This window comes from Equus asinus, chromosome 2 (genome assembly GCF_041296235.1).
Source record: "Equus asinus isolate D_3611 breed Donkey chromosome 2, EquAss-T2T_v2, whole genome shotgun sequence".
NCBI lineage: Eukaryota > Metazoa > Chordata > Mammalia > Perissodactyla > Equidae > Equus > Equus asinus.
Window position 1 is genome coordinate 138,118 of NC_091791.1, and position 22,426 is coordinate 160,543.

At 42.4% G+C, this 22,426-nt stretch overlaps 1 protein-coding gene across 2 annotated transcripts in view; it reads right to left on the bottom strand.

Moving 5' to 3' along the window:
- The window catches only part of ZNF717 (zinc finger protein 717), a 51,630-nt gene extending 29,629 nt beyond the window's left edge, over positions 1-22,001 (bottom strand). The window contains exons 1-5 of one of the 2 annotated variants that reach the window (XR_011506642.1): positions 21,894-22,001; positions 19,022-19,176; positions 13,366-13,492; positions 13,024-13,116; positions 8,268-9,892 (exon numbers count right to left, since the gene is read on the bottom strand). Coding sequence is in view for 1 of the 2 variants with exons in the window: in XM_070520123.1 (XP_070376224.1) it covers positions 8,545-9,892; positions 13,024-13,116; positions 13,366-13,492; positions 19,022-19,036 (1,583 nt within the window). In the remaining variant the exon portion in view is untranslated. The remainder of the gene's footprint in view (positions 1-8,267; positions 9,893-13,023; positions 13,117-13,365; positions 13,493-19,021; positions 19,177-21,893) is intronic. The other variant, XM_070520123.1, reaches the window with a different exon arrangement.
- Between the last annotated feature and the right edge of the window lie 425 nt (positions 22,002-22,426).

Here is a 22,426-nt window from a genome sequence, read left to right on the forward strand (position 1 = left end):
AACAAATTTAAGAAGACCGAAATCCTATCAAGTATCAAGTATCTTTCCCAACCACAAGGGTATGAAAGTAGACATCATTAACCGAACAAAAATTGGAATATTCACAAATATGTGGAAATTAAACAACATACTCCCGAAGAACCAATGAGTCAAAAAAGAATTCAAAAACGAAATCAAAAGTTATCTTGTGACAAATGAAAATGAAAAACATCATACCAAAACTTAAGGAATGCAGGAAAAGCAGTTCTAAAAGGGAAGTTTATAGCAAAAAAATGCCTACATTTTAAAAAAAGCAAGATATTAAATAAACAACCTAACTTTACACCTCAAGAAACGAGAAAAAGGAGAAAAAAACTAAGCCAAGAGATAGCAGATGGAAGGAAATAATGAAGATTAGAGCAGAAATAAATAAAACAGAAACCAGAAAAACAGAAAAAATCAACAAAATTAAGATCTGGTTTTTTAAAGACACAAAAATTGACAAATATTTAGCAAGACTACTAAGAAAAAAGAAAGATTCGAATAAATAAAATTACAAATGATAATTGAGACATTACAAATGATACAGCAGAAATATGAAAGATCATAAGAGACTACTATGAAAAATTATATGCCAATGAATTGGATAACCTAGAAGAAATGGAAAAATTCCTGGAAATAACCTACCAAAACTGAATCATGTAGAATTAGAAAATCTGAAAAGATTTATTTATTTTTCCTAAAGACTGACACCTGAGCTAACATCTGTTGCCAATCTTCTCTTTTTTTTTCTTCTTCTTCTTCTCCCTGAAGCTCCCCAGAACATAGTTGTACATTTCAGTTTTAGGTCTTTCTGGCTCTGCTATGTGAGAGGTCACCTCAGCATGACATGATGAGCGGTGCTAGGTCTGTGCCCAGGATCTGAACCAGCGAAACCCTGGGATGCCGAAGCAGAGTGAGTGAACTTAACCACTCAGCCACGGGGCTGGCCCCTGAATAGATTTATAACTAGTAAGGAAGTTGAATTAGTAATCAAAAATCTTCCAACTAGGACCAGATGGCTTCACAGGTGAGTTGTACCAAACATTTAAAGAATTAACTCGAATTCTTCTCAAACTCTTCCCAAAAAAGTGGAAAGGAGGGAACACTCCTAAATTTATTTTGCAAGGCCAGCATTATGCTTATACCAAAGCCAGCTAAAGACAGTACGAGAAAAGAAAAGTACAAGCCAATATCCCTGATGAACATAGATGCAGAAATCCTCAACAAAATACTAGCAATCTTAATTCAACAGCATATGAAAAGATCATGCTTTAATTAAGTGGAATTTATCCCTGGGATGCAACGATGGTTTGACATATGCAAATCAATAAATGTGATATAACACATTAGCAGAATGAAGGATAAAAACCATATGATCATCTCAATAGATGCAGACAAAGCATTTGATAAAATCCAACATCCTTTCATGATAAAAATTCTCAACAAATTAGGTCCGGAAGGAATGTAGCTTAATATAATAAAGGCCATATATAACAAGTGCACAGACAGCAAACTCAACGATGAAAAGCTGAAAGCTCTTCCTCTAAGATCAGAAACAAGACGAGGATGCCCGCTCTCATCACTTCTATTCAACATAGTACTAGAAGTCCCAGCCAGAGCAGTTAGAAAAGAAAAGAAATAAAAGATATCCAAATTTGGAGGAAGGAAGTAAAATTGTCTCTGTTTGCTGATGACATGATCTTATATATAGAGAATCGTAAAGCTTCCCCAAAAAGAAACTGTTAGAACTGATAAATGAACTCCGTAAAGTTTCAGGATACAAAAATCAACATTAAAAAATCAGCTGCATTTCTATGTACTGATAACAAACTATCCAAAAAAGGAATTAAGGAAACAATCTCATTTACAATAGTATCAAAAACAATAAAATACTTAGCAATAAATTTAACCAAGAATGTGAAAGATCTGTACACTGAAAACTATAAAACAATGATGAAAGAAAGTTGAAAAGACACAAATAAATGGAAAGACAGCCTATGTTCTTGGAATGGAAGGGTTAATACTGTTGCAGTATTCCTACCACCCAAAGGGATCTACTGATTCAATGCAATTTCTATCAAAACTCCAATGGCATTTTTCATAGAAATAAAAAAACAGCACTAAAATTCATAGAGAATCACAAAAGAGCACGAATGGATAAAGCAATCTTGAGCAAGAAGAACAAAGCTGGAGGCATGACATTGCCTGATTTCAAAATATACTACAAAGCTATAGTGAATAAAACAGCATAGTACTGGCATAAAAACAGATATATAGAACTATGGAATAGAATAGGAAGCCCAAAGTTAAATACACACATTTATAGTCAACTGATATTTGCCAAACATGCCCAAGAACACACAATGGGGAAAGGACAGTGTCTTCAATAAACAGTGTTGGGGAAACTGGATCTCCACATTCAGAAGAATGAAATAGGACCCTATCTCATACCATTTACAAAAATCAACTCAAAATGGATTAAAGATTTAAATTTTGAGATGGTAAAACTTTTAGAAGAAATCATTTAGAAATGGCTTTTTGACATTGGTCTGGGCAATGACTTTTTGGATTTGACCTCAAAAGCACAGGCAAAAAAGCAAAAATAGACAAATGAGAAGACCACCCACAGAATGGGAGAAAATATGTGTTATCCATACATCTGACAAGGGGTTAATATCCAAAATATATAAAGGATTCAAACAAATCTATAGCAAGAAAAAACTGGAATAAAAACTGGGCAAAGGACCCGAATAGACATTTCTCAAAAGACACTCAAATAGCCAACGGATATATGAAAACGTGCTCAACATCACTAATCATCAGGAAAATACAAATCAAAACCACAATTCCATATCACCCTACACCTGTTAGAATGGCTATTATCAAAAAGAAGAGATTACAAATGCTGGTGAGGATGTGGAGAAAAGGAAAGCCTTGCACACTTGTTGGAGGGAATGTAAATTGGTACAGCCATTATGAAAAAAAGTTTGGAGCTTATAACAATTTTAAATGATCCAGTAATCCCACTTTTGGGTGTATATTCAAATGAAATGAAATCAGGGTCTTGAAAAGATGTCTGCACTTCCATGTTCATTGAAGGATTATTCATAATAGCCAAGTATGGAAACTACCTCATGTCCATCAACAGATGAAGGGATAAAGAAATTCTGTCATTTTCAACAACATGTATGAACCTGGAGGACATTACATTAAGTGAAATGATCTCATTTATATGTGGAATTTTAAAAGGTCAAGTTCATAGAAGCAGAGAGTAGAATGGTGGTTTCTAGGGGCTAGGAAGTAGACAAAATGGGAAGATGTTGCTCATAGGGTACAAAGTTTCAGTAAGGCAGGATGAATAAGTTTTGGAGGTCTAATGTACGGCATGGTGACTACAGTTAATAACACTACTGAAACGTATACTTGAAATTTTCTAAGAGTATAGATCGTAATTGTTTTCACCACATACAAAAGAGGTAACTACGTGAGGTGATAAATATGTTAATTAGCTAGGTTATGGTAATCATTTCACGATGTATACATATATCATAACACGATGTTGTACGTTGTCAATTGTACCTCATTAAAGCTAGAAAAAAATTTTAACTTGAGAGAAATGATTTTGAACCAAGAATGCTGCTTCGAGGCAAGACTTTCATAATTTGTGATGGGAAATTAAAGATAATTTAAGGGACAAAACTAAGCAAACTAACAAACAACAGAAATTCATTCTCTCACACTTCTGGCGGACAGAAGTGCAAGATCGGGGTCACCGGATTGACATCAAAGTGTCGGCAGGTCCACGCTCCCTCCAGAAGCTCTAGGGGAGAATCCCTTTCTTGCCTTTTCTGGCGTCTGGTGGCTGCTGGGACTCCTGAGGCCACACCACTCCCATCTTTCCCATGGCGGATGCACCAGGTTCTCCTCTTCTGTGCATGTCATCCTCCCTCTGCCTCTCACTTACGAGAACTCCTGTGAGTGCATTCAGGGCCCACCTGGGTAATCCAGCATAATCTCACCTGCAAATCCTGACCTCAATCACCTCTGCAGAAGCCTTCTCAGTGTAAGGTAACATCCACGTACCAGGGATTGAGGGCTGGTATCTCTGGGGGACGTTATTCAGCATTCCACATCTGGAGAGATCTTTTAGCTTTCAAACTGATTTAAGGAGGAAATGCTGGCTCCCACAGGGCTTTTGTGGTTGGTTTATTTCACAGCAACAGGTGATTTACAGAGAATTTGGTACCTATAAACAGGTGTTGCCTCAGCAAATCCTAAAACACGTGAATTGGTTTTGGGACCAGGTGGCAGGTGAAGGCTGAAGGGCCCCAAGACCTTTAATGGGAGCTTGAAGGACAGTTCGGAAACCTGAGGCTTGAGGAAATGTCCTGTTATGTAGTGGTGAAAACTTTGGCAACTGCTGACTGTGGTAACGTGTAAACTGGCACAAAGAACTCCAGGTAGACCTGAAAGTACCAAATGTGTCTGTTATCCACCGCATCAGGGAGGGTGTGCTCAGCTTCCAGAAGCCACAGCAGTAATTTGAATCGGGAAATCTGAACAGCAAGAATGAACCACGAGAGGTTACCATATGGGAAATTACTCGAGAAACCTTATTAAAATGGAGTCGGGAGGCCAGAAGGGGGAGCTCTCATGCCCTAGGTTGAAAGGAGAGCCCGACAGGAAGACTTCCTCTTCTTGACCAGCAAGCTCAGCCCATGGGAGACTGGCACAACTCAGCCAGTGAAAGGCCACTACACCTGGGACTTTGTCCACAACAGCCCTCTCAGCTTCCTCCTCCCCTCCGTAGAGTGTCTCCTTCCTTTGTTGCAGGGGACTTACATGTGGCTCACCGTGGTTGCAGATCCCAAATGGCAATTCTTTGCTGACCCCGAAATAAACCATTTTTGTTGGAGAAATAACTGGCTATTCATTTAAGGTCAACACGATTAAAAGGTATAAAGAAGTCGTCCTGAGATACACAGAGGCAGCCACTGCAGTAAGTGGCTGCCAGCTCAACAGCTGAGGGCGGGTGAGCACGGAGGAGGTCCTGGGAAGGCTGACATTTGCACTTGAGGCACGGTGGCCCCGGGAATGTGGTTCCTGCCTCCCTGGTAACAAAACGCTCGAGGGAGGCCTCTGGCCAGGGATATGTGACAGTTGTTGCCACCGTGCTTGCAAAGAAAGGTGCCAAAAAGTGCAAGCCACCACTGAGGAAGGAAGACCAGTGGTATGAACCATGCCAGGGTCTCCCTCCTGCCCCACCTTCACCCAGCTATGCTCACACCGCATGGATACTTGCCACAGAAGGAAGAACAAACTCCATCTTCCTGCTCAGGTTGCAACCTCCCTCCAGGCCCTTTCCTGTGAAAGTCAAAGATTTTGTCAGCTGGGAAAGGAGAAATGTAGTACCAGCATCCCAGAGCAGAGCAACCAAGGGTGGGTTTCTAGCTGAGACAAAAACTCACAGCTGGCAGTCACATACCATAAGGCATGGATTGAGGGAAATGAACCAAAAATGAGAAATTGTTCAGTTTTAAAGAAGAATCTAGACAAAATACAAAGCAGCCAGGACTAGCTTGGTTTGAAAATAAAGCTGTTCCTCCTCCCCAGCTCCTCCAGTCAGAACAGGATTATCGAAGTAGGAAGTGGCTTCAGCTTACAGATCAATTTCAGGATGCTACCAGTAAAATACAGCCTCAGAGTCAATCTCCGGCCAAGGGCGTTGCTGTAAGGCCCTTTCTTGAAACTCTAAGAATGTCCCTTGTAGGTCCTCACAAATAGGTGAGAAATAGGGCTTTTACAAATCTTAGGGGCCCTATCCCCACATCACTCTCAGTTCGAGGTGGACTGAATCCTGTTCCAGAGAAAATGTGGGTGTGGCTTTCACCTAATGGAGAGGACTATAATTTGGTACATCAGAAATCCAAAAAGTTTTTAAAAGGAATTAGATCAATTCGAAATACAAGATTTAGAAAGAGTTGTAATGAAAAGAGCCTGGGCAGGAAGTAGGACTGAAGGATCCAGTGGGTTACAAAATCAGGCTAGGTGCTGTGGAAAAGGGAGGATGCCTCAGAGCACAGGGTCCAGAGCCTTGGAAATCATGCCCAGAACCACTGCGCCTGGTCAAGGACCTGATGGTGTGCCTGCTGCATCTCAGAGTTTCTATGGACCAGCGACAGCTGACGCCTCCCGCCCCCTCCCCTTTGAAGGGACCATCTGTTGGTATCCCATCTCTGCCACCGTTGTGTGCTGAGTGTGTACAGCAGGGAACCGGTCCCTGTAGGTCACACCTTCAGACCAAGAGCAAACACACACAAGGAACTGTGCCCAAAGAGCCTGTGTGCTCAGAAGCGATAGAGGAGACAGAGGCTAGGTTCCAGCCTGCAGCTTTACAAGCTGATGTCTTTCAGAGACTTACGACGGTGTGAATGTAGCAAAAGGAGAACCATCTCTTCCTGTCTTTTCTTTGAGGGGCTGTTCCCTACATGCCACAGAGTTTTCCTCATACCTCCCTGGACAGAGGTGGGTCACATGTCCAGCCCAAATGAATCAGAAAAAGAAAAGTTTAGCTAATCATAAAAAGCTAAATCAAGATAAATCCCTGATTGTGCAGAAGTAGGTAGGAAAATGAAATCAAGACTTTGGCAAAAAGTTGGAGATGGATCTTGTCTAGCCAAAGAAGTCTGTCTGAGCCTCTTACCAATTTATGAAAGTAATTTTGTAAACTATGATCATCACCATCGCAGCTAAAGAGCTCTACAGGTGCCAGGTAATATTGTAAGCACTTTACTTATCTATTTTACTCCCCCAATAACCCTTTGTGGCAGGTTTTAGTATTACTTTCTTTTTGAATATGAAGAAAGAGGCCCAGAGATGTGGAGGTCTAAGACCATGCAGCTCACAAGTGGTGAGCCTGGTTTTGCCGTTGCCCCTATTAGCAGCAAGACATTACAGCACTCCAGCATTCAAAATGTGCAAGTCCTCAGTTACACGGCACATGGCTACAGGTACCCCTAGCTATGCCGCTGCTCCCTCAAAACATGAGGAACAGGAAAGAAGGCAATATTTTCCTTCAAGAGCCTACATTTCACTGAGTAGAATGAAGTAACTCACTTTGTTCACAGCTGTTTAAGTTAACAATTAAATATCTGATTTCTGTATTTCTATGTAAATGATGTTTCTAACAGTGCCACTGGCTGGCTGTTAGCTAAAAACTAGAAAAGAGATCTGCTTTACTTGAGACACTTTAGTAATAATTTCATACAAATTTACATACTAGGAGTAGAAAAAACCATGTAGTACAATAATTTAGACAACGTATTTACCAACATATAAGAGGTTAAGAGTGAAATTTGATATGGAAAACCCTAATGTAAGTCACAATACTTACTAAGGGTATATACTCCCTACACACAATTACACTGGGTTCCATTAAGCAAAACTTCTGTTAACATAGAATGCTCATACACAGAAACCCAACATGCCTCATGTGTACCACTGGGAATAGTTCAAATTTTGTGCATAAACACAATAGGCACAGGGAACAGTTCTAGAGCAGGATTTTTCAGCTCTGGCACTATTAGTATTGTGGCCTATTCACTCTTCGCTGTGGAGGCTGCTTGGTGCACTGCTGGCTGTTGAGCAGCATCTCTGGCCTCCAGCCATTAGAGGCCAGTAGTGCTCCCAGTCCCAAGTTATGGCAACCAAAGACATCTCCAGATTGTCAAATATCACCACCAGCAGATAACCATGGATATGTAATCGTTTTTTAAAAATATTTCAATAATACATTTAATGTTTCTACTTGAAAATCTTCACCCTTACTACCTAAATCGATAGTTTTCCCTTTACAAATTCTGATCCATAAAAAAGTTGTAGGTTTGTTGAAAACCTTGACACCTTAAAGATACTGTGTTTTCAGTGTTCACAAGATGCCTCTGATAAAGGCATCCCCAAATTTGTTGTGTTGCTTTTCCCAAATGACTGCACTGATTTTTCTATAAAGACTAGGGGATGAAAGAACATAGCACAGGTTTCTCTACTGTGTGAATTTTCTGATATCCAAGGACTGGGAACCTCTCCCAGAATCCTCTCCAACATTGACAAAGTGAACAAGCTACAGTAGTGTTAGGTTGCAGTGCACACAGATAACAGAAGCCTCGGCTCCAGAGCATATTTCTGTCTCACTCCCCTAACTTACAAATGGAGATTTGGGGGTAGAACTTCTGTCTCAAGTCACTTACCATCTTCTGCCTATGGTTCCTGAGGCCACCATAGGTGTCACCTGCCCTTCACAATCACAGGCATGAGATATCAGAGAGGACAGCATGTAAGCTTTTTTCTGTGTGTGGAAGAGGCCTGAATTAATGCTCATCACTTGTGTCTATGTTCCACTGACCAGAGCTCAGTTACATGGTCCCACCCATAGAAAATGGAAGCTGAGAAAAAGACTAACGGTGTGCCAAGAGAAAAAGAAAGTGGGTCTTGGAGAACACACTGCCAGCATCTACTACACGTGACTTCTCTCCTGTGTGAGTTCTCAGATGTTTGCTGAGGTGTGATTTCTGGCAAAAGGTTTTTCCACATTGGTTACATTCATAGGGCTTCTCTCCCGTGTGAGTTCTCTGATGTACAGTGAGGGCTGACCTCCGACAGAAACTTTTCCAACATTCTTTACATTCGTAGGGTTTCTCTCCTGTGTGAGTTCTCTGATGTACAGTGAGGGCTGACCTCCCACAGAAAGTTTTCCTACATTCTTGACATTCATGCAGTTTCTCTCCTGTGTGAGTTCTCTGATGTACTGTGAGAGCTGACTTCTCATAGAAGGTTTTTCCACATTCTTTACATTCATAAGGTTTCTCCCCTGTGTGTGTTCTCAGATGTACAGTGAGTTTTGTTTTCACAAAGAAGGATTTCCCACATTCATAACATTCATAGGGTTTTTCCCCTGTGTGGATTCTCTGATGAACAGTTAGGTGTGATTTATGGCAGAAAGATTTGTCACATTCATCACATGCATAGGGTTTCTCCCCTGTATGAGTTCTCTGATGTATTGTAAGGACCGTTTTGCTAATAAAGGTTTTCTCACATTCACTACATTTATAGGGTTTCTCTCCTGTGTGTATTTTCTGATGTTTAGTGAGATTAGACTTCTTATAGAAAGTTTTACCACATACATTACATTGAAAAGTTTTTTCTCCTAACTGAATTCTCTGAAGCTGAGTGAACTGTAAGTTCTTGCTAAAATTATTCCCACTTTGATTATATTTATGGTGTTGCTCCTTGAAATCAGCTCTGTGAAGACTCAGTTGTGTTGGTTTCTCACAAACGGTCTTCCCCCATTCGTTACATCGATCTCGATCCTCCCCTACGTGACGTCTCTCTTGGGCAATGAGAGCTGACTCATCACAGGCTTGCCAGTGTCCATTATATCTACAGGCAGTGCCTCCCATGCGAGCCCTCCTATGTGTAAGGACTACTGCCTCCTTGTTGAAGCCTCTCCCTCGTCCACTAAATGCGGAAGCCTGCTGCACAGTTTGAGTCTCCTGAGGATGACTAGGACGCTCAGCACATCTGAGGGATTCCCCGGTCACAGGACAGTCCTCAGCTTTCTCTCCAGCAGGCATCTCATCAGGTGCACTACGGAGAAAGGTGTTCTCAAACGCATTAAACTCCTCTGGCTTCATTCCTGAACAGTTTCCACTATTTATAATCAGTTTTGAAATACAGATTGAGCTCAGATTACACGTTTTTCCTAAGTCAGTTCTCTCCTTAGTTGATGTTTTGCTGTTGGTGATTACAGCTTGCCACAAACGTCTGCCGTAATTTTCCTGGCTGGTCTCCATCAGGTCACCCACAGTCTGCACATCTAAAACGAGATGAAAATAACCATACCCATGAACCACACCTATAAGCATTTCTCATGGAATGCTCACATAAAGGTAAATAGGTTTCCTTCTATTCCAGTGGAACAAGACTCTTTAGAAATCAATAATAGGTACTGATTTTATGAGGAGTGTATGATTCTTCTCCCTACTGAATTAACGTAACAAATTTTGTTAATAGATTTTCTAATGTCAAATCATGGTTTTTTTTCTTTTTTAATTCATGAAAAATATTTCGTCAAAATATGCGCCTACTCTCCAGATGTAGATTTCAGTTGAGAACTTTTCACCCACAATGTTTCCATTCTTTTCTCTATTTTATTATCATAATAACTACAGGTATCTTGTGCTAGTCCTTCTCTGGTCATTTGGCCTTGAAGATGGCATAATTTTCCTTGATCAGCTACTTACAGAATACGAGGGAGGGCCATTCATCTGTCACCTAAGCAGTATTACTGCTCAGGGACAAGAATTTTCCACTTATATTTGTTTAGTTTTACTCCTCCATGGGAAATGGCTATATACATCTGGGAGGTTTTTCAAATGCATAATCTTTCTTCTCTATTCCATACAAATACAGCTTCCTGCAGATTTTGAATTTTAACCTTATATCCTGTACTTCTCAGAACCATAACAGGTACAGGAGACTCTAGTTTCCCACACTGGGCTACCTCTCTCTGCTGCTCTAAAGGATTTATGTTCTGACACCCATGCTGTGCCCACCATCTTTGAAAAGTCTTTTTCCTGTTCCTTCTTAGTTCAACAGTCATGGCGTTCTTACTTCACTTCCTGGTATGTGCACCCCTGCTTGATAATTCATTGTTTCTGAAGGCTTGTATTTTATGCTTTAGAGTGTCAGCTGTCTCCTAGTTTCAATGACAATGGGGTCCAGGTATGGATCTTATTCTCTGTTGTTTTACAATGACTTCATATGAGCAACTCCATCCTGAAACCCTTGGTTCCATTGGCCTTGAGAAATCATGATTTCCTGGTTCTCCTCCCATGTCACCACCCCTTTCCATGCCGAAAGCTTTGCAGTGTCCTTCTCAGCTTCATGATATCTGTAATTTCACGACTGAGAAGGCTTGGTCCTATATTCCTCTCATTTTCTTAACAACTGCTTAGGTGATTTGCTCTAATTCTATGCCTTTAAATGCCAGGTAAGCTAGTGATATTTCACATCTTCTAATAGTGATGTCCACTTTCTAGTGCAGATATATCCCCCTATGTGCTATGAGTCATTTTGGAAAACAGTCATCTCAACAAACTATCCCAAATTAAATATTTAATAATGATCTCAAACTTAAGCTATCCCAAAGTAAATCCTTAAAAATCTCCTCTAAAACTACTTTTTTAAAGCTTCCTTCCTAAGATAACACAGCCCATTTTTTTCTCTCTCACCATGGTGAAACATTTTTGTGGTTTTTATCCCACTAATTAACATATTGTATCTTTGTTTTATTCTGACTTGCAATATACTATAATCTCTTTAAAAGTAGGGACATCAGGGGCTGGCCCCGTGGCCGAGTGGTTAAGTTCGCGCGCTGCGCTGCAGGCGGCCCAGTGTTTCGTTGGTTCGAATCCTGGGCGCGGACATGGCACTGCTCATCAGACCACGCTGAGGCAGCGTCCCACATACCACAACTAGAAGAACCCACAACTAAGAATATACAACTATGTACCGGGGGCTTTGGGGAGAAAAAGGAAAAAATAAAAAAATCTTTAAAAAAAAAAAAAAAGTAGGGACATCAGGAGGAAATATTTGCAAATCATGTATCTGATAAGAGGTTAATTTCTGAAATATATAAACATACAACTCAACAACAAAAAATGAACAACCCGATCAAAAAATAGGCAGAGGATATGAAAGAACAGGCATTTTTCCAAAGAAGATACACAGATGGTTAACAGGCACATGATGTTCAGCGTGACTCATTATTAGGGAAATGCAAATCAAAACCACAATGAGGTATCACCTCACACCTGTCAGAATGGCTATTAACAAGACAAGAAATAACAAATGTTGGAGAGGACGTGGAGAAAAGGGAACCCTCATATGCTGCTGGTGGGAATGCAAACTGGTGCAGCCACTATGGAAAACAGTGTGGTGATTCCTCAAAAAATTAAAAACAGAAATATCACATGACCCAGTCATTCCACTACTGGGTATTTATCCAAAGAACATGAAATCAACAATCAAAGAGACTTATGTACCCCATTTCATTGTGGCATATTCACATTAGCCACGGTGTGGAAGCAACCCAAGTGCCCATCAATGGATGAATGGATAAGAAGACATAGTGTGTGTATATATATATAGAATAGAATACTACTTGGCCATAAAAAAGACAAAGACAAACACAAAATCATGCCCTTTGCGACAGCATGGATGGACCTTGAGGGTATTATGCTAAGCGAAATAAGTCAGAGAAAGACAAATACTGTATGATTCCACTCATATGTGGAAGATAAACAAACACATAGATAAGAACAGATTAATGGTTAGAGGAGAAGGGGACCAAAGGAGGGCAAAAGGGATAAAGGGGCACATATGTGTGATGACAGATAAAAACTGGACGATTGGTAGTGAACACAATGCAGTCTATACAGAACCTGAAATATAATAATGTACAACTGAAATCTACGCAATGTTTTAAGCCAACATGACACCAATAAAATCATAAAATAAATACAGTAATAAAAGGAGGGACATTTGATTACTGTTGTTATCCCTAAACTACAAAATGACCAGCCTAAAAACTGCTCAGTTAACATGTGTTGAAAGAATAAATGAATGTACGAAAGAATGCCTGAAAGAAAACAGTGAATGAGAATGGAGGAAAGGAGGGCATCTGAGAACCCAGAGAATCTGATTAACGAAGAAAAAGTTGTAAGAGGAGGCAAGTAGGGATTGGATTTGGGTAGATAGAAGTTATTAAGAAAAACAAAGGGAGGTGGTTTATGCATCTTTGGAGACTGAATAACACACATGTCTGATGCATTATTCACCAGCTCTGGACCTGGGGAAAACCACAGGTGAAAATTAGGTCAGCGCGGCCAACATCTGCCGTGCTCTCCTCTTCCCAGCCTCCCTGCCCAGCACGCATGGACCCACCTGGGAGGTTCTGGTTTGGGGGTGCTTCTACAGTCCACGGTTCTGCGTCTTGCTCCAACTTGACGATCACCTCAGGTTTGGTGATGCAATGCCCTGTTGATGAGAAATAATGTAGGACTTTTGCCAAACTGCTTGACGGCCTCTGAAGAATGACAACTGCACAGCTGCAAGAGCTGTGCAACAAAGAGCAATTTGAACCTTTAACTGGAGGAGTGAACACACATATTCTTCTCAGCCTAGAATCGTAAACCCAAGTAGCATTTAATTTCACGAACAGTCATACAGTTACCAATAAAGGAAAAAACGCTTGCGCTTGGCAGTTATTAGGAGAGTTTCGCTCACCCAATGACGCTAGGCTACTGTAGGTCTCCAGCATCACGTCCTTGTACAGGGTCCTCTGGGCATCATCCAGGTCCTGCCACTCCTCCCAGGTGAAGTGCACAGCCACATCCTCAAATGACACCAACCCCTGTAACGGCACATTTCTCAATTCATCAGCCTGGGTCAGAAGAACAGGAAGCCTGGGAGTTCATTTTTTTGTGTGTATTTTGTCTTGTACAAGATGCGTCACGCTTTGTACTCTATATTGTGGGATAAAGAGAAATCACAGCGGAAATATCCTACCTCTGTGTTTATTCACTAGTTCCTAAAAGTACTACTATACAGTTTCCCTTCTAAATCTGGGACTGTCCTTATTGCTAGGGATAAAAGGATGAATAAAATTCTGCTCCTCAAAGGAGCCTATGATCTGGTATGGAGACAGGGATAAATGCACACCTGGAATAATGTGTTAGATGAAGTAGGCTCGACACATGCTCAAGGTAGACTGGGGTATTAAAGAGGCAGAAAAACAGTTGTTCCTTGTACTACCAGGTTGTGCTTCACTGAAGAGCCAAACATGTTAGCTGTTCAACGTGAACCACATGTTCTTGTGGATATGAGGCAACAGCAGAAGTCATGAGGGCAGGAAGAACACACACCACAGTAATGGAAGTACACACAGCACCGTGTCCAGGGGAGTGCTCCTGGGCTGTGATGAGATTAAGGCACTAAAGGTATTTAAGAAACTGATTGTAGAGCAACTCTACATTTAAATATTTGACCTAATTCCAACAACAAGAAATTTGATGCACTCACCATGTTCTCTATTACTTATCAGTTAAAAGCATGTACACAGGCATTCTAAGATTTCCTTCCTAGATCCCAAAGGGTTGCTTAAATCCACCCCAGGGTGAACAGCCCCCACTTCCTAAACCACAAGGTCTAAATAATGAGGGGCTGGTCCAAAGAGGCAAGTGACATGAGCGGATTTGCATTTTAATAGTCATCCCCTAGAAGGAGAATGGGCAAGGGCTTAACGGGAGAAGCAGAGGAGAAGAAACCAGAGGGAGAGATGACCACCTACATTGAGGCAACACAGCAATAATACAGAACAGGGAACTAATCCTAAAAAAAAAAAGAGAAAAGAAGGAAAAGAATTTGCTGCTAATTTGCTCTGAAAAGGGTGAAGGGGGAGTTTTACAACCAGGGTGTCTGCATGTCCAGCCAGGTGGATACTGGTGCTGTGAACTGAAACTGGGAAAGAAGGGTAAAGTGTATGATGGGCAGAAGAGACACAGATTTGGATATGTCATGTTTGAAGTCTCTGTGCTCAAACATGTGGGGAGGTCCAACTGGCAACTGGATATATGACCTAGAGCTCAGGAGAGAGACCTAAGCTGAAGATGAAAATTCAGGAAACAGGAGAATTTTTGCAGTAGCTGAAGCCATCAGAGTGAACAAAATGGCTCAAGGAGAACCTATGAGACTGAAAGGAGAAAAGGAATAACTACAGTGTTTTAGGAAACATCAATATTTCCTGAAGGAGAAACAGACCATGACAATGGAGAAGGAATTGTTAACAATCATTCTAGGAATAGAGCAAAACCTCAATATGAAGAAACCTATTAGTATATTTCATCATATTTATATTTCTGGGGATAAAAATCCTATGATCATCCACAAAGATACTGAGTAGGCATCTATAAAAATACCCTCCCAATTGTAGTAAAAACCTTCAACAAAAGGGGATTCTTCCTTAAAATGATAAAATCTGTGTCTTACCCCAAAAGCCAGCATCACACTTAATGAGGAAATACTGGAGGATAAGGATGCTCCATCACCACAGTAATTAAACATTTTACAAGTGGTAACAGTCAATGCAATTGAAAAGAGCAGTGAAAATAATCATGATTGTATAACTCATACCTAGAAAATCCAAGAGAGTCATGTGAAAACTACTCTATACAAGAAAATCCTATAAATTTAGAGACTAAAAATAATATACAAAAGTCTTCATATATACAAAAACACTTATAATACAACAACAGCAAAAAAAGCAAAATACCTTTCAATACATTTAACAAAAAACATACAAAACTATGTGAAGGGAGAAAAAACCTGAATGATATAAAAAGAACTAAACAAATGTGAGACATACCATATTCATGGATAGGAAGAGTCCACATCATAAAGATACCATTTCTCCATAAGTCAGTAAATTAATATAACATTATCCTAATAAACGACACATTCTTAGATATAGATAAGCTGATTTAAATGCTCAAGTAGAAAATTAAGCAAGAATAGACAGAGCGTGGTAGGTTATATTTCTGTTCACCAAATTCCAGTGTCCCTTCCTGTATTAGTTAACTCTGGTTGCCATAACAAATGACATAGACTGAATGGCTTAACTGAAATTTCTTTTCTGCCTGTTCTGGAGGCTGGGAAGTCCAAGATCAAGTTGTTGGCCAGTTCCATTCCTGGTGAAGACTATCCTCCTGGCTTGCAGATGACCCCCTCTTACTGTGTCTTCTCATTGTGGAGAAACAGAGATCTCTCTCTTCCTCTTCTCATAAGGCCAACAATCCTATTGGATTGGGGCCCCACATTAGGACCTCACTTAACCATAATTACTTTCTAAAAGCACTATCTCCAAATACAGTTGCATTGGCAGTTAGGGCTGGCCTTCAACATAAATCCTAGGGGGATACACTTCAGCTCATAGCACTTCCTGTGGTACCCTTCTCTGCAGAAGGATTAAAATCTCTTTGAGGTGGAACTCACGGAGGCAAATTTGTAAGCCTCCATTTGCCTTGTTTTGACCAATAACATGTGAGTGAAGGTGATATGTGCCACTTGTAAGTACGAGTTGTAAGAGCCACACATAGATCACCATGTTCTCACTCTGCCACAAAGCCCAACAATATTACAGAAAGAAAAAGGTCCTTTGTCTGGGACACCAAGTGAAGCAGAAAGGAAAAAAACAAAGCTGACCCATGATGGATAGGTAGCATGAGAAAGAAACCTTTCTTGCTGACCTAACTGGTAAAGGAATTGGCACCACGCAACCAAACAAAAACAAACAACACCAACAACAGCAACAAGCAGTGCAGGAAACCTGGGAAAATGGTGATCTGTTATCCAGGGGCTAAATAATGGCTCACAGTGTCACACATGATAACTGCGACTGACATACTTCCTTAAGTAACATGAGTGATACTTATTAAGTCAAGTAACGTTTACCTCATGGGCTTAAAGCTTTAGGAAAAAATCTAGTAAAACAAAATGATAGTAGTAAATCTCAGCTACTAGTCACTGCCCTTAGTAAAGAACTATAGGAAAGCGATGAGCTCAAGGGGGCAGAGGGAGGAAGCCCAGTTTGGAAGAAAATTGGGAGATACTAAAAAATTGGGGTCTTGTAGGATTGAAAAACTCTCAAAGCAATTCACACTTTATCTTTTACTGTTTAAGGTTAATAAAGTTGCCTCTTCCAGTTCTTATAGGAAAAAGAATCTAAGAAATGCTTTGACAGTCAAGAATAGCTAAATTCAATTTCATGGAAGTAAAAACGGAAGTTATGGCCATGACATGTTACAATGTGACTGAACCTTGAAGACAATATACAAAATAAAATGTCAATCATAAAAGGACAAAAACTGCATGATTCCACTTATATCATGCTGCAACAGTAGTCAAATTCATAGAGGCAGAAAGTAAAATGGTGGCTGCCGGGGACTGAGCTGGAAGGGAAGAGGCAGGTAGTGTTTAACGAGTAGAGTTTCATTCAGAGAAGATGAAAAAATTCCAGAGATGGATGGTGGGAATGACTGCACAACAGTGTGAATGTGATCAGTGCCACTGAACTGTACTCTTAGAAACGGTTACGAGGGCAAATTTTAGATTATGTATATTTTATCAAAATAATAAAAAAGGTAAACAACTTTTCATTAAATTCTAGTCCACAATGAGACTTACGGTTGACGAACACATTTGTTTTTCCCTACTCAGTTTTAAGTGATTAGCTGAAGTATAAACAGTCTTTAACAGCGTTTGAAAACATGACAGACGATTTCTGATCTAGCAACATCCAGTTACATAATAATAAAAGCTACAGACGGAATCGCTGACAATTATATGAACAAAAGTTAAAAATGATGAAAATCTGTGGTCCTTGCTATTATTCTTTGTGTATCTCACTTGACTCCGTTCAAACATGACTCACTCACTCCTGAGTGCTCTGTGCCACAGGGACTCCTGAGGCTGCCACCACACACGCTGGCTGGCAGCAGAGCTCCAGAGGGATGGGACCTCATCACATTCACATCCTTCCTGTTTTGCCAAGAATGACAGCTCCAAGGTAAAAAAGGAAGTTACTGTAGGGTCTGTGGGCACCAGCACAGACACTAGATAAAACTAAACAACAAACAAAGTAGCAGGACTTTAACGAGATTAAACCTGAGAGAGAGGGAGGGGTCCAGGAGAAATCCCATTTTGGTGGTTTGAGTCACTAGCTGGATGGAAGTAATATCATAGGAAGGGAAGAGAGGAAAATGTGGTTTTCATTTTGCATTTGTTGAGCTTGAGGTGCCTTCTGGAGAGCTATGAAGCAGCATCAACTGGGAGCTGAACCTGTGCTCTGAAGGCTGGGGAAGAGGCCCAAGCTGGAGAGAAACAAAACTGTCAAACCCCAGAGCCCCCCAACAGGTCAAGGAGAACTGCCGTGTGAAGAATGGGGCCCAGACTCGAACAATTGCAAGAGCCACATTCAGGAGAAGAAGAAACAAACAGAAGAATTCAGGGAAACACAGAAGAAATCATCAGAGAGGTCATGACAGAAGCTAAGACATGAGAACTTCCAGAAGATCATGGACTAACTCATTTCAACACGGCAGAAGACTCGACTAAGGCAGCGACTACAGCATAACCACTGAATCTAACTATAATTAGGTTACTCGTGAGCTTTAGAAGAAACGAATGCAGACTATGGCGAGTAGGTTAAAGCACAAAGCAGCAGTGGAAATATTTGCCAGGAAATACAACCTTGAGGAGTCTGCTGCCCAACCTGCATATACAGACTAGCTGACAGAAATGTGTGAAGAGTTATTTAAAGGACCTGTAGTCGACTCTATCCCCCAGACATTCCAAGTTCCTCCGTGCACCACGCAGGGCCTTCCAAAGGCTGTCTGGGGCCTCGCCATTTCAGCAACTCCAGAAGAACCTCACTAAGCAAGCTGCGCTTCAGCATGAGGTCAGACCACCACTGCAGAAGGCTGCAAGTGTTTACTTCGAGACTGGCAGGCAAACACCGCCCACCGCCTCATCTACGCGACCATTAAAGACACTGTGTCAGACTTCTGTGCCTGCAGGCTTCCACGTCCAAGGAGATGTGACACGCTTTCTTCTAGGGGTCCGTTCTCATCAGCTAATAAATGACTGCACAACATCTGTTTTTGGCCTTGACATCGGAAAGACCAGAGACCAATCTGCGCTCACCTTGGGTGACTCTAAGGTCACATAACCTGCCTGTATCTGCACACCACCTTTACCTTGTTTATGTCTATGTCCCTGAAGCTGAATTTCGCTCATTTCTACTTTCTCATTTCAACTTAGGAATGCTCATAAAGCTCATACAGCACAATGTAAAACAAGCTCAGGGAAAAATAAAGAAACAACTCACCAAAGATGTATCCATTTTCCGTTGCTCTTAGAAACACACAGAGGACTCTGGAAACAGAGCTGGAAGAGAAGGTGAATGGAGCGGAGTCATGAAAGGACTGGCCTGGCTTGCTCCTACATCCCAGATTCTCCTGTCCAAAGTTCTCCACACGTTAGCTAGAGAAGACAAAAAAAAGAGAGAGAGAGAGAACCTTGCGTGGGACAATAGTACTTTATACCTTGAGAAGGGGCAGGAAAGACCCTGTCGAAGGAGTTACCCATATACCCTTACTTTGAAGAACTGAGACACAGAATTTACCCTTAAGTTAACGAAAACACATATTTCTTACTGATTTATCCACAGTTAACGGTAAGAATTAACTCAAAATTCTAAAGAGGCTTCTGTAGATAACTGCTTATTTCACACAGTTACATAATTCCTACCTATGGGGCATACCCCTAGATCAGTGTTTCCACAAGGACACCTGTGGTTTTCAAATAGCTAAACTTCACAGAAAGTACACATCTTACAGCACAACACTTTTGGCCCATGATTTGATAGGAAAAGATTCACATAATGCACATTCTTTGTGGTACACTGTCCCCGCAATGGTTCTCAATGCCTTGCTTCCCTGTATTCGTTTCCTCGTGAAGTCCCCTCTGATGATGACACGGGCTTTGCCATTTGACTTGCTCTGACTGTAGGGAAATCACAGCACATGGGAGGCAGACATACGATGAAAAGTACTTTTCTGCTAGAGCTTGCCTTCTTGGAACACTGTCACCTTGTGAAGTAACCTGGCGCTGCCCTGTTAGGGACACGGCTTACCCAACAGCCAGCACAAACCAGCGAAAACAACAGACGAAGTCATCTTAAAACAAGCAGCCTCAGTCACGGCACCAGATGACGACAGCCTCACTGGTGATCCAGGCATCACCAGCATAGGCACTGACCAACTAGACCCAACCCAAATGCTGACCATAGAACTTCGGGCAAATGAAATGATTGTTTTTATTTTTCTTTGTAACCCAGAAAATTTTGGTTGCTTTGTTACATAGCAAATGCTAAGTGACACATCTAAACTCCCAAACTCAGGATGTTTTTAACAAAGTCACACGGGGGAGGAAGTCTTGAATTACATGCCAAATACAATCAGCAGAACTTCACAACCACATGTAGAACTTTTGAAAAGCTTCCGAATGTGCACTGGATGGACCTCAGAGAAATTGCTGGAACTAAGATCATGTGAATCAGACAAACGACTGTTATTGTCTGCACATCAGAAGACTCCGTTTTACGTTTTTTACATCAGAAATGAGTCTTGTACTTCTTGGCAGGGATTGTACTGGGCTTTACTTACATTTAAAACATTGGTTTGAAGCAGAAGTGTGATTCATTCGAATTTTTCTTTTTTAAACAATGGAAAATAGGCTCCTGTTATTGTGCTATAGAATTTATGATTTTCAAGAAAAGATCACTGACATCACATGGGAAACACTTGTGTTATTAACCCTTTGAGCGCAAATAACCCCCAGAAAGCAATGGGGAAAAAAGGACAGGCATGTTTCAAGCAAGTTCTTCTAAAACGATGTTTGCTCTAAGTTGGTTGCAGTTCCTAAAAATGATGTCAAAAGCAGATGAGTGGTTTGGCTTAACTTCGGCAAAGTGGATGGTATTAAACAAAAGCCAGAATGCCTGCTGTATACAAATACGAGCCCGGCAAATCACTTCTGTTCTCAAATGAAACCTTTTCATCTTTCTCATGAGGCAGAAATACCCTGACAAACCCTCCCTCAACCACCAGGAAGAACACTCAGGACAGAGGGAGCATCCCCCGGTCTCGAGGTATCAAATCTGACGACACAACGGGTTTGAGAGAGCGCAGATAACAAAAGAATGAGGGAGAGCGAAGGGATGGGAGTGTTAGGAAACCCTGGAGACATTCTCTCGGTTGTGATGGGCGAACCCTCCAGCCCCAGACCACCCCTTCCTTCAAGACCACTCCCAGGAGGAACAATCCCTAGGCCTTCGACCACCCCTCTCAGCCCAGCACAGGTCTCCGTCTGAAGGTCGGTCCAAACCCTCCACCGTCACCCAGCCTCGGAGAACTTCGGGAGAAGCAGCAGCACCCAAACCTTGGGCACTCGGGGCAGAAGGAGCAGTAACCGCCGGCCCTCCTCCTCCCCGCGAGTCCGCTGCCTCTGCCCTGAAGCGGGAGCGAGGCTTCAGCCACCGGCGCTGTCCTTCCGGGAGGATCACTGTTCGTAGGCCGCCTCCCCTCATGCTGTATAACAGCTACCTTGTTCTCAGGAAGACAAGACCGCCACGCAGAGCACAACATGCCCCTCAACCCACGAGGCCTGGACAGTAGATCCTGTATAAACCTCCGGAAACGCAAACCGGGAGCGCTCGGCGGGCTGCCCGGGCAGGAGGGGACCTGACACTTCCCCTGCTGGAGCGACTCCACGAAACCCCACAAACAAGTGCCCCGGGAGCCTTGGTCAGCACGCACACCGCAGGGGCTCCCCCGGACATCGGGCGTCTCACCAGGCGCCAGCGCGCTCGGGCACAGGAGCAGCCCCACAGCACCCAGCGGGGCGGCGTGGCCCGGACGGGACCGCAGACCGCCCACCCCGCGCTCGCGCGTCCGCACACCCACCCCGCCTCGACCCACAGTTCACGAAGCTTGTGGAAGCCACGGCCGGCCTTCCAGAGCGCGCCTTCTCCGAGGAGCAATCACTGAAGCCACAGCCGAGCCGGCGCTTCACCAGCCGGTATCCGCGTCCCGGACGGTTCCCACCCACCGACCCTTTCGCTCGCCCCAGCGGAGCCACAGCCGTGCTCGCCCCGTGTCCCCGACCGCCCGCGACTCCTCCGTCACCCTGCCACCAACCTCCAGGGGCATGGCATCCAGCCCAGCGCTGCCCCCGTCCCCAGAGCACCGGGCTCCGGAACTTCCGGGCGGAAGAGGGTGGGCGTGGGCGGGGCCGCACACGCGCAGAAGGAACCCGGAAGACTCCTTCCTAGAGTCCGGGTCGGGAGCGCGTCAGCGCAGGGCGAGACTACATTTCCCACAAGCCTCTTGGCGGGTTAGGAAGGGTCTGAGGACATTTTCTTTATTTGCATGGTGCTCTGTCTTGCTTCTCTGAGACCCAGAGGAGATGGGCGAGGTCTTGCCTGTAACCTACACTTGACAACCACTGGAGTTCTGGGTTGTTATTTGAATGCAAAGTAACCAATAACCACTCTATAGTTAAGAGAAATGAGGTCAGTTTACTTGAGCTGGAGTGAGGGTTGTAACCCAGGAAGGCCTTAGAAAGTGTTCCCTAGAAGCATGGTTTTCAGTACAGTCTTGTATCTTTTTTTTTTTTAAAGATTTTATTTTTTCCTTTTTCTCCCCAAAGCCCCCCGGTACATAGTTGTATA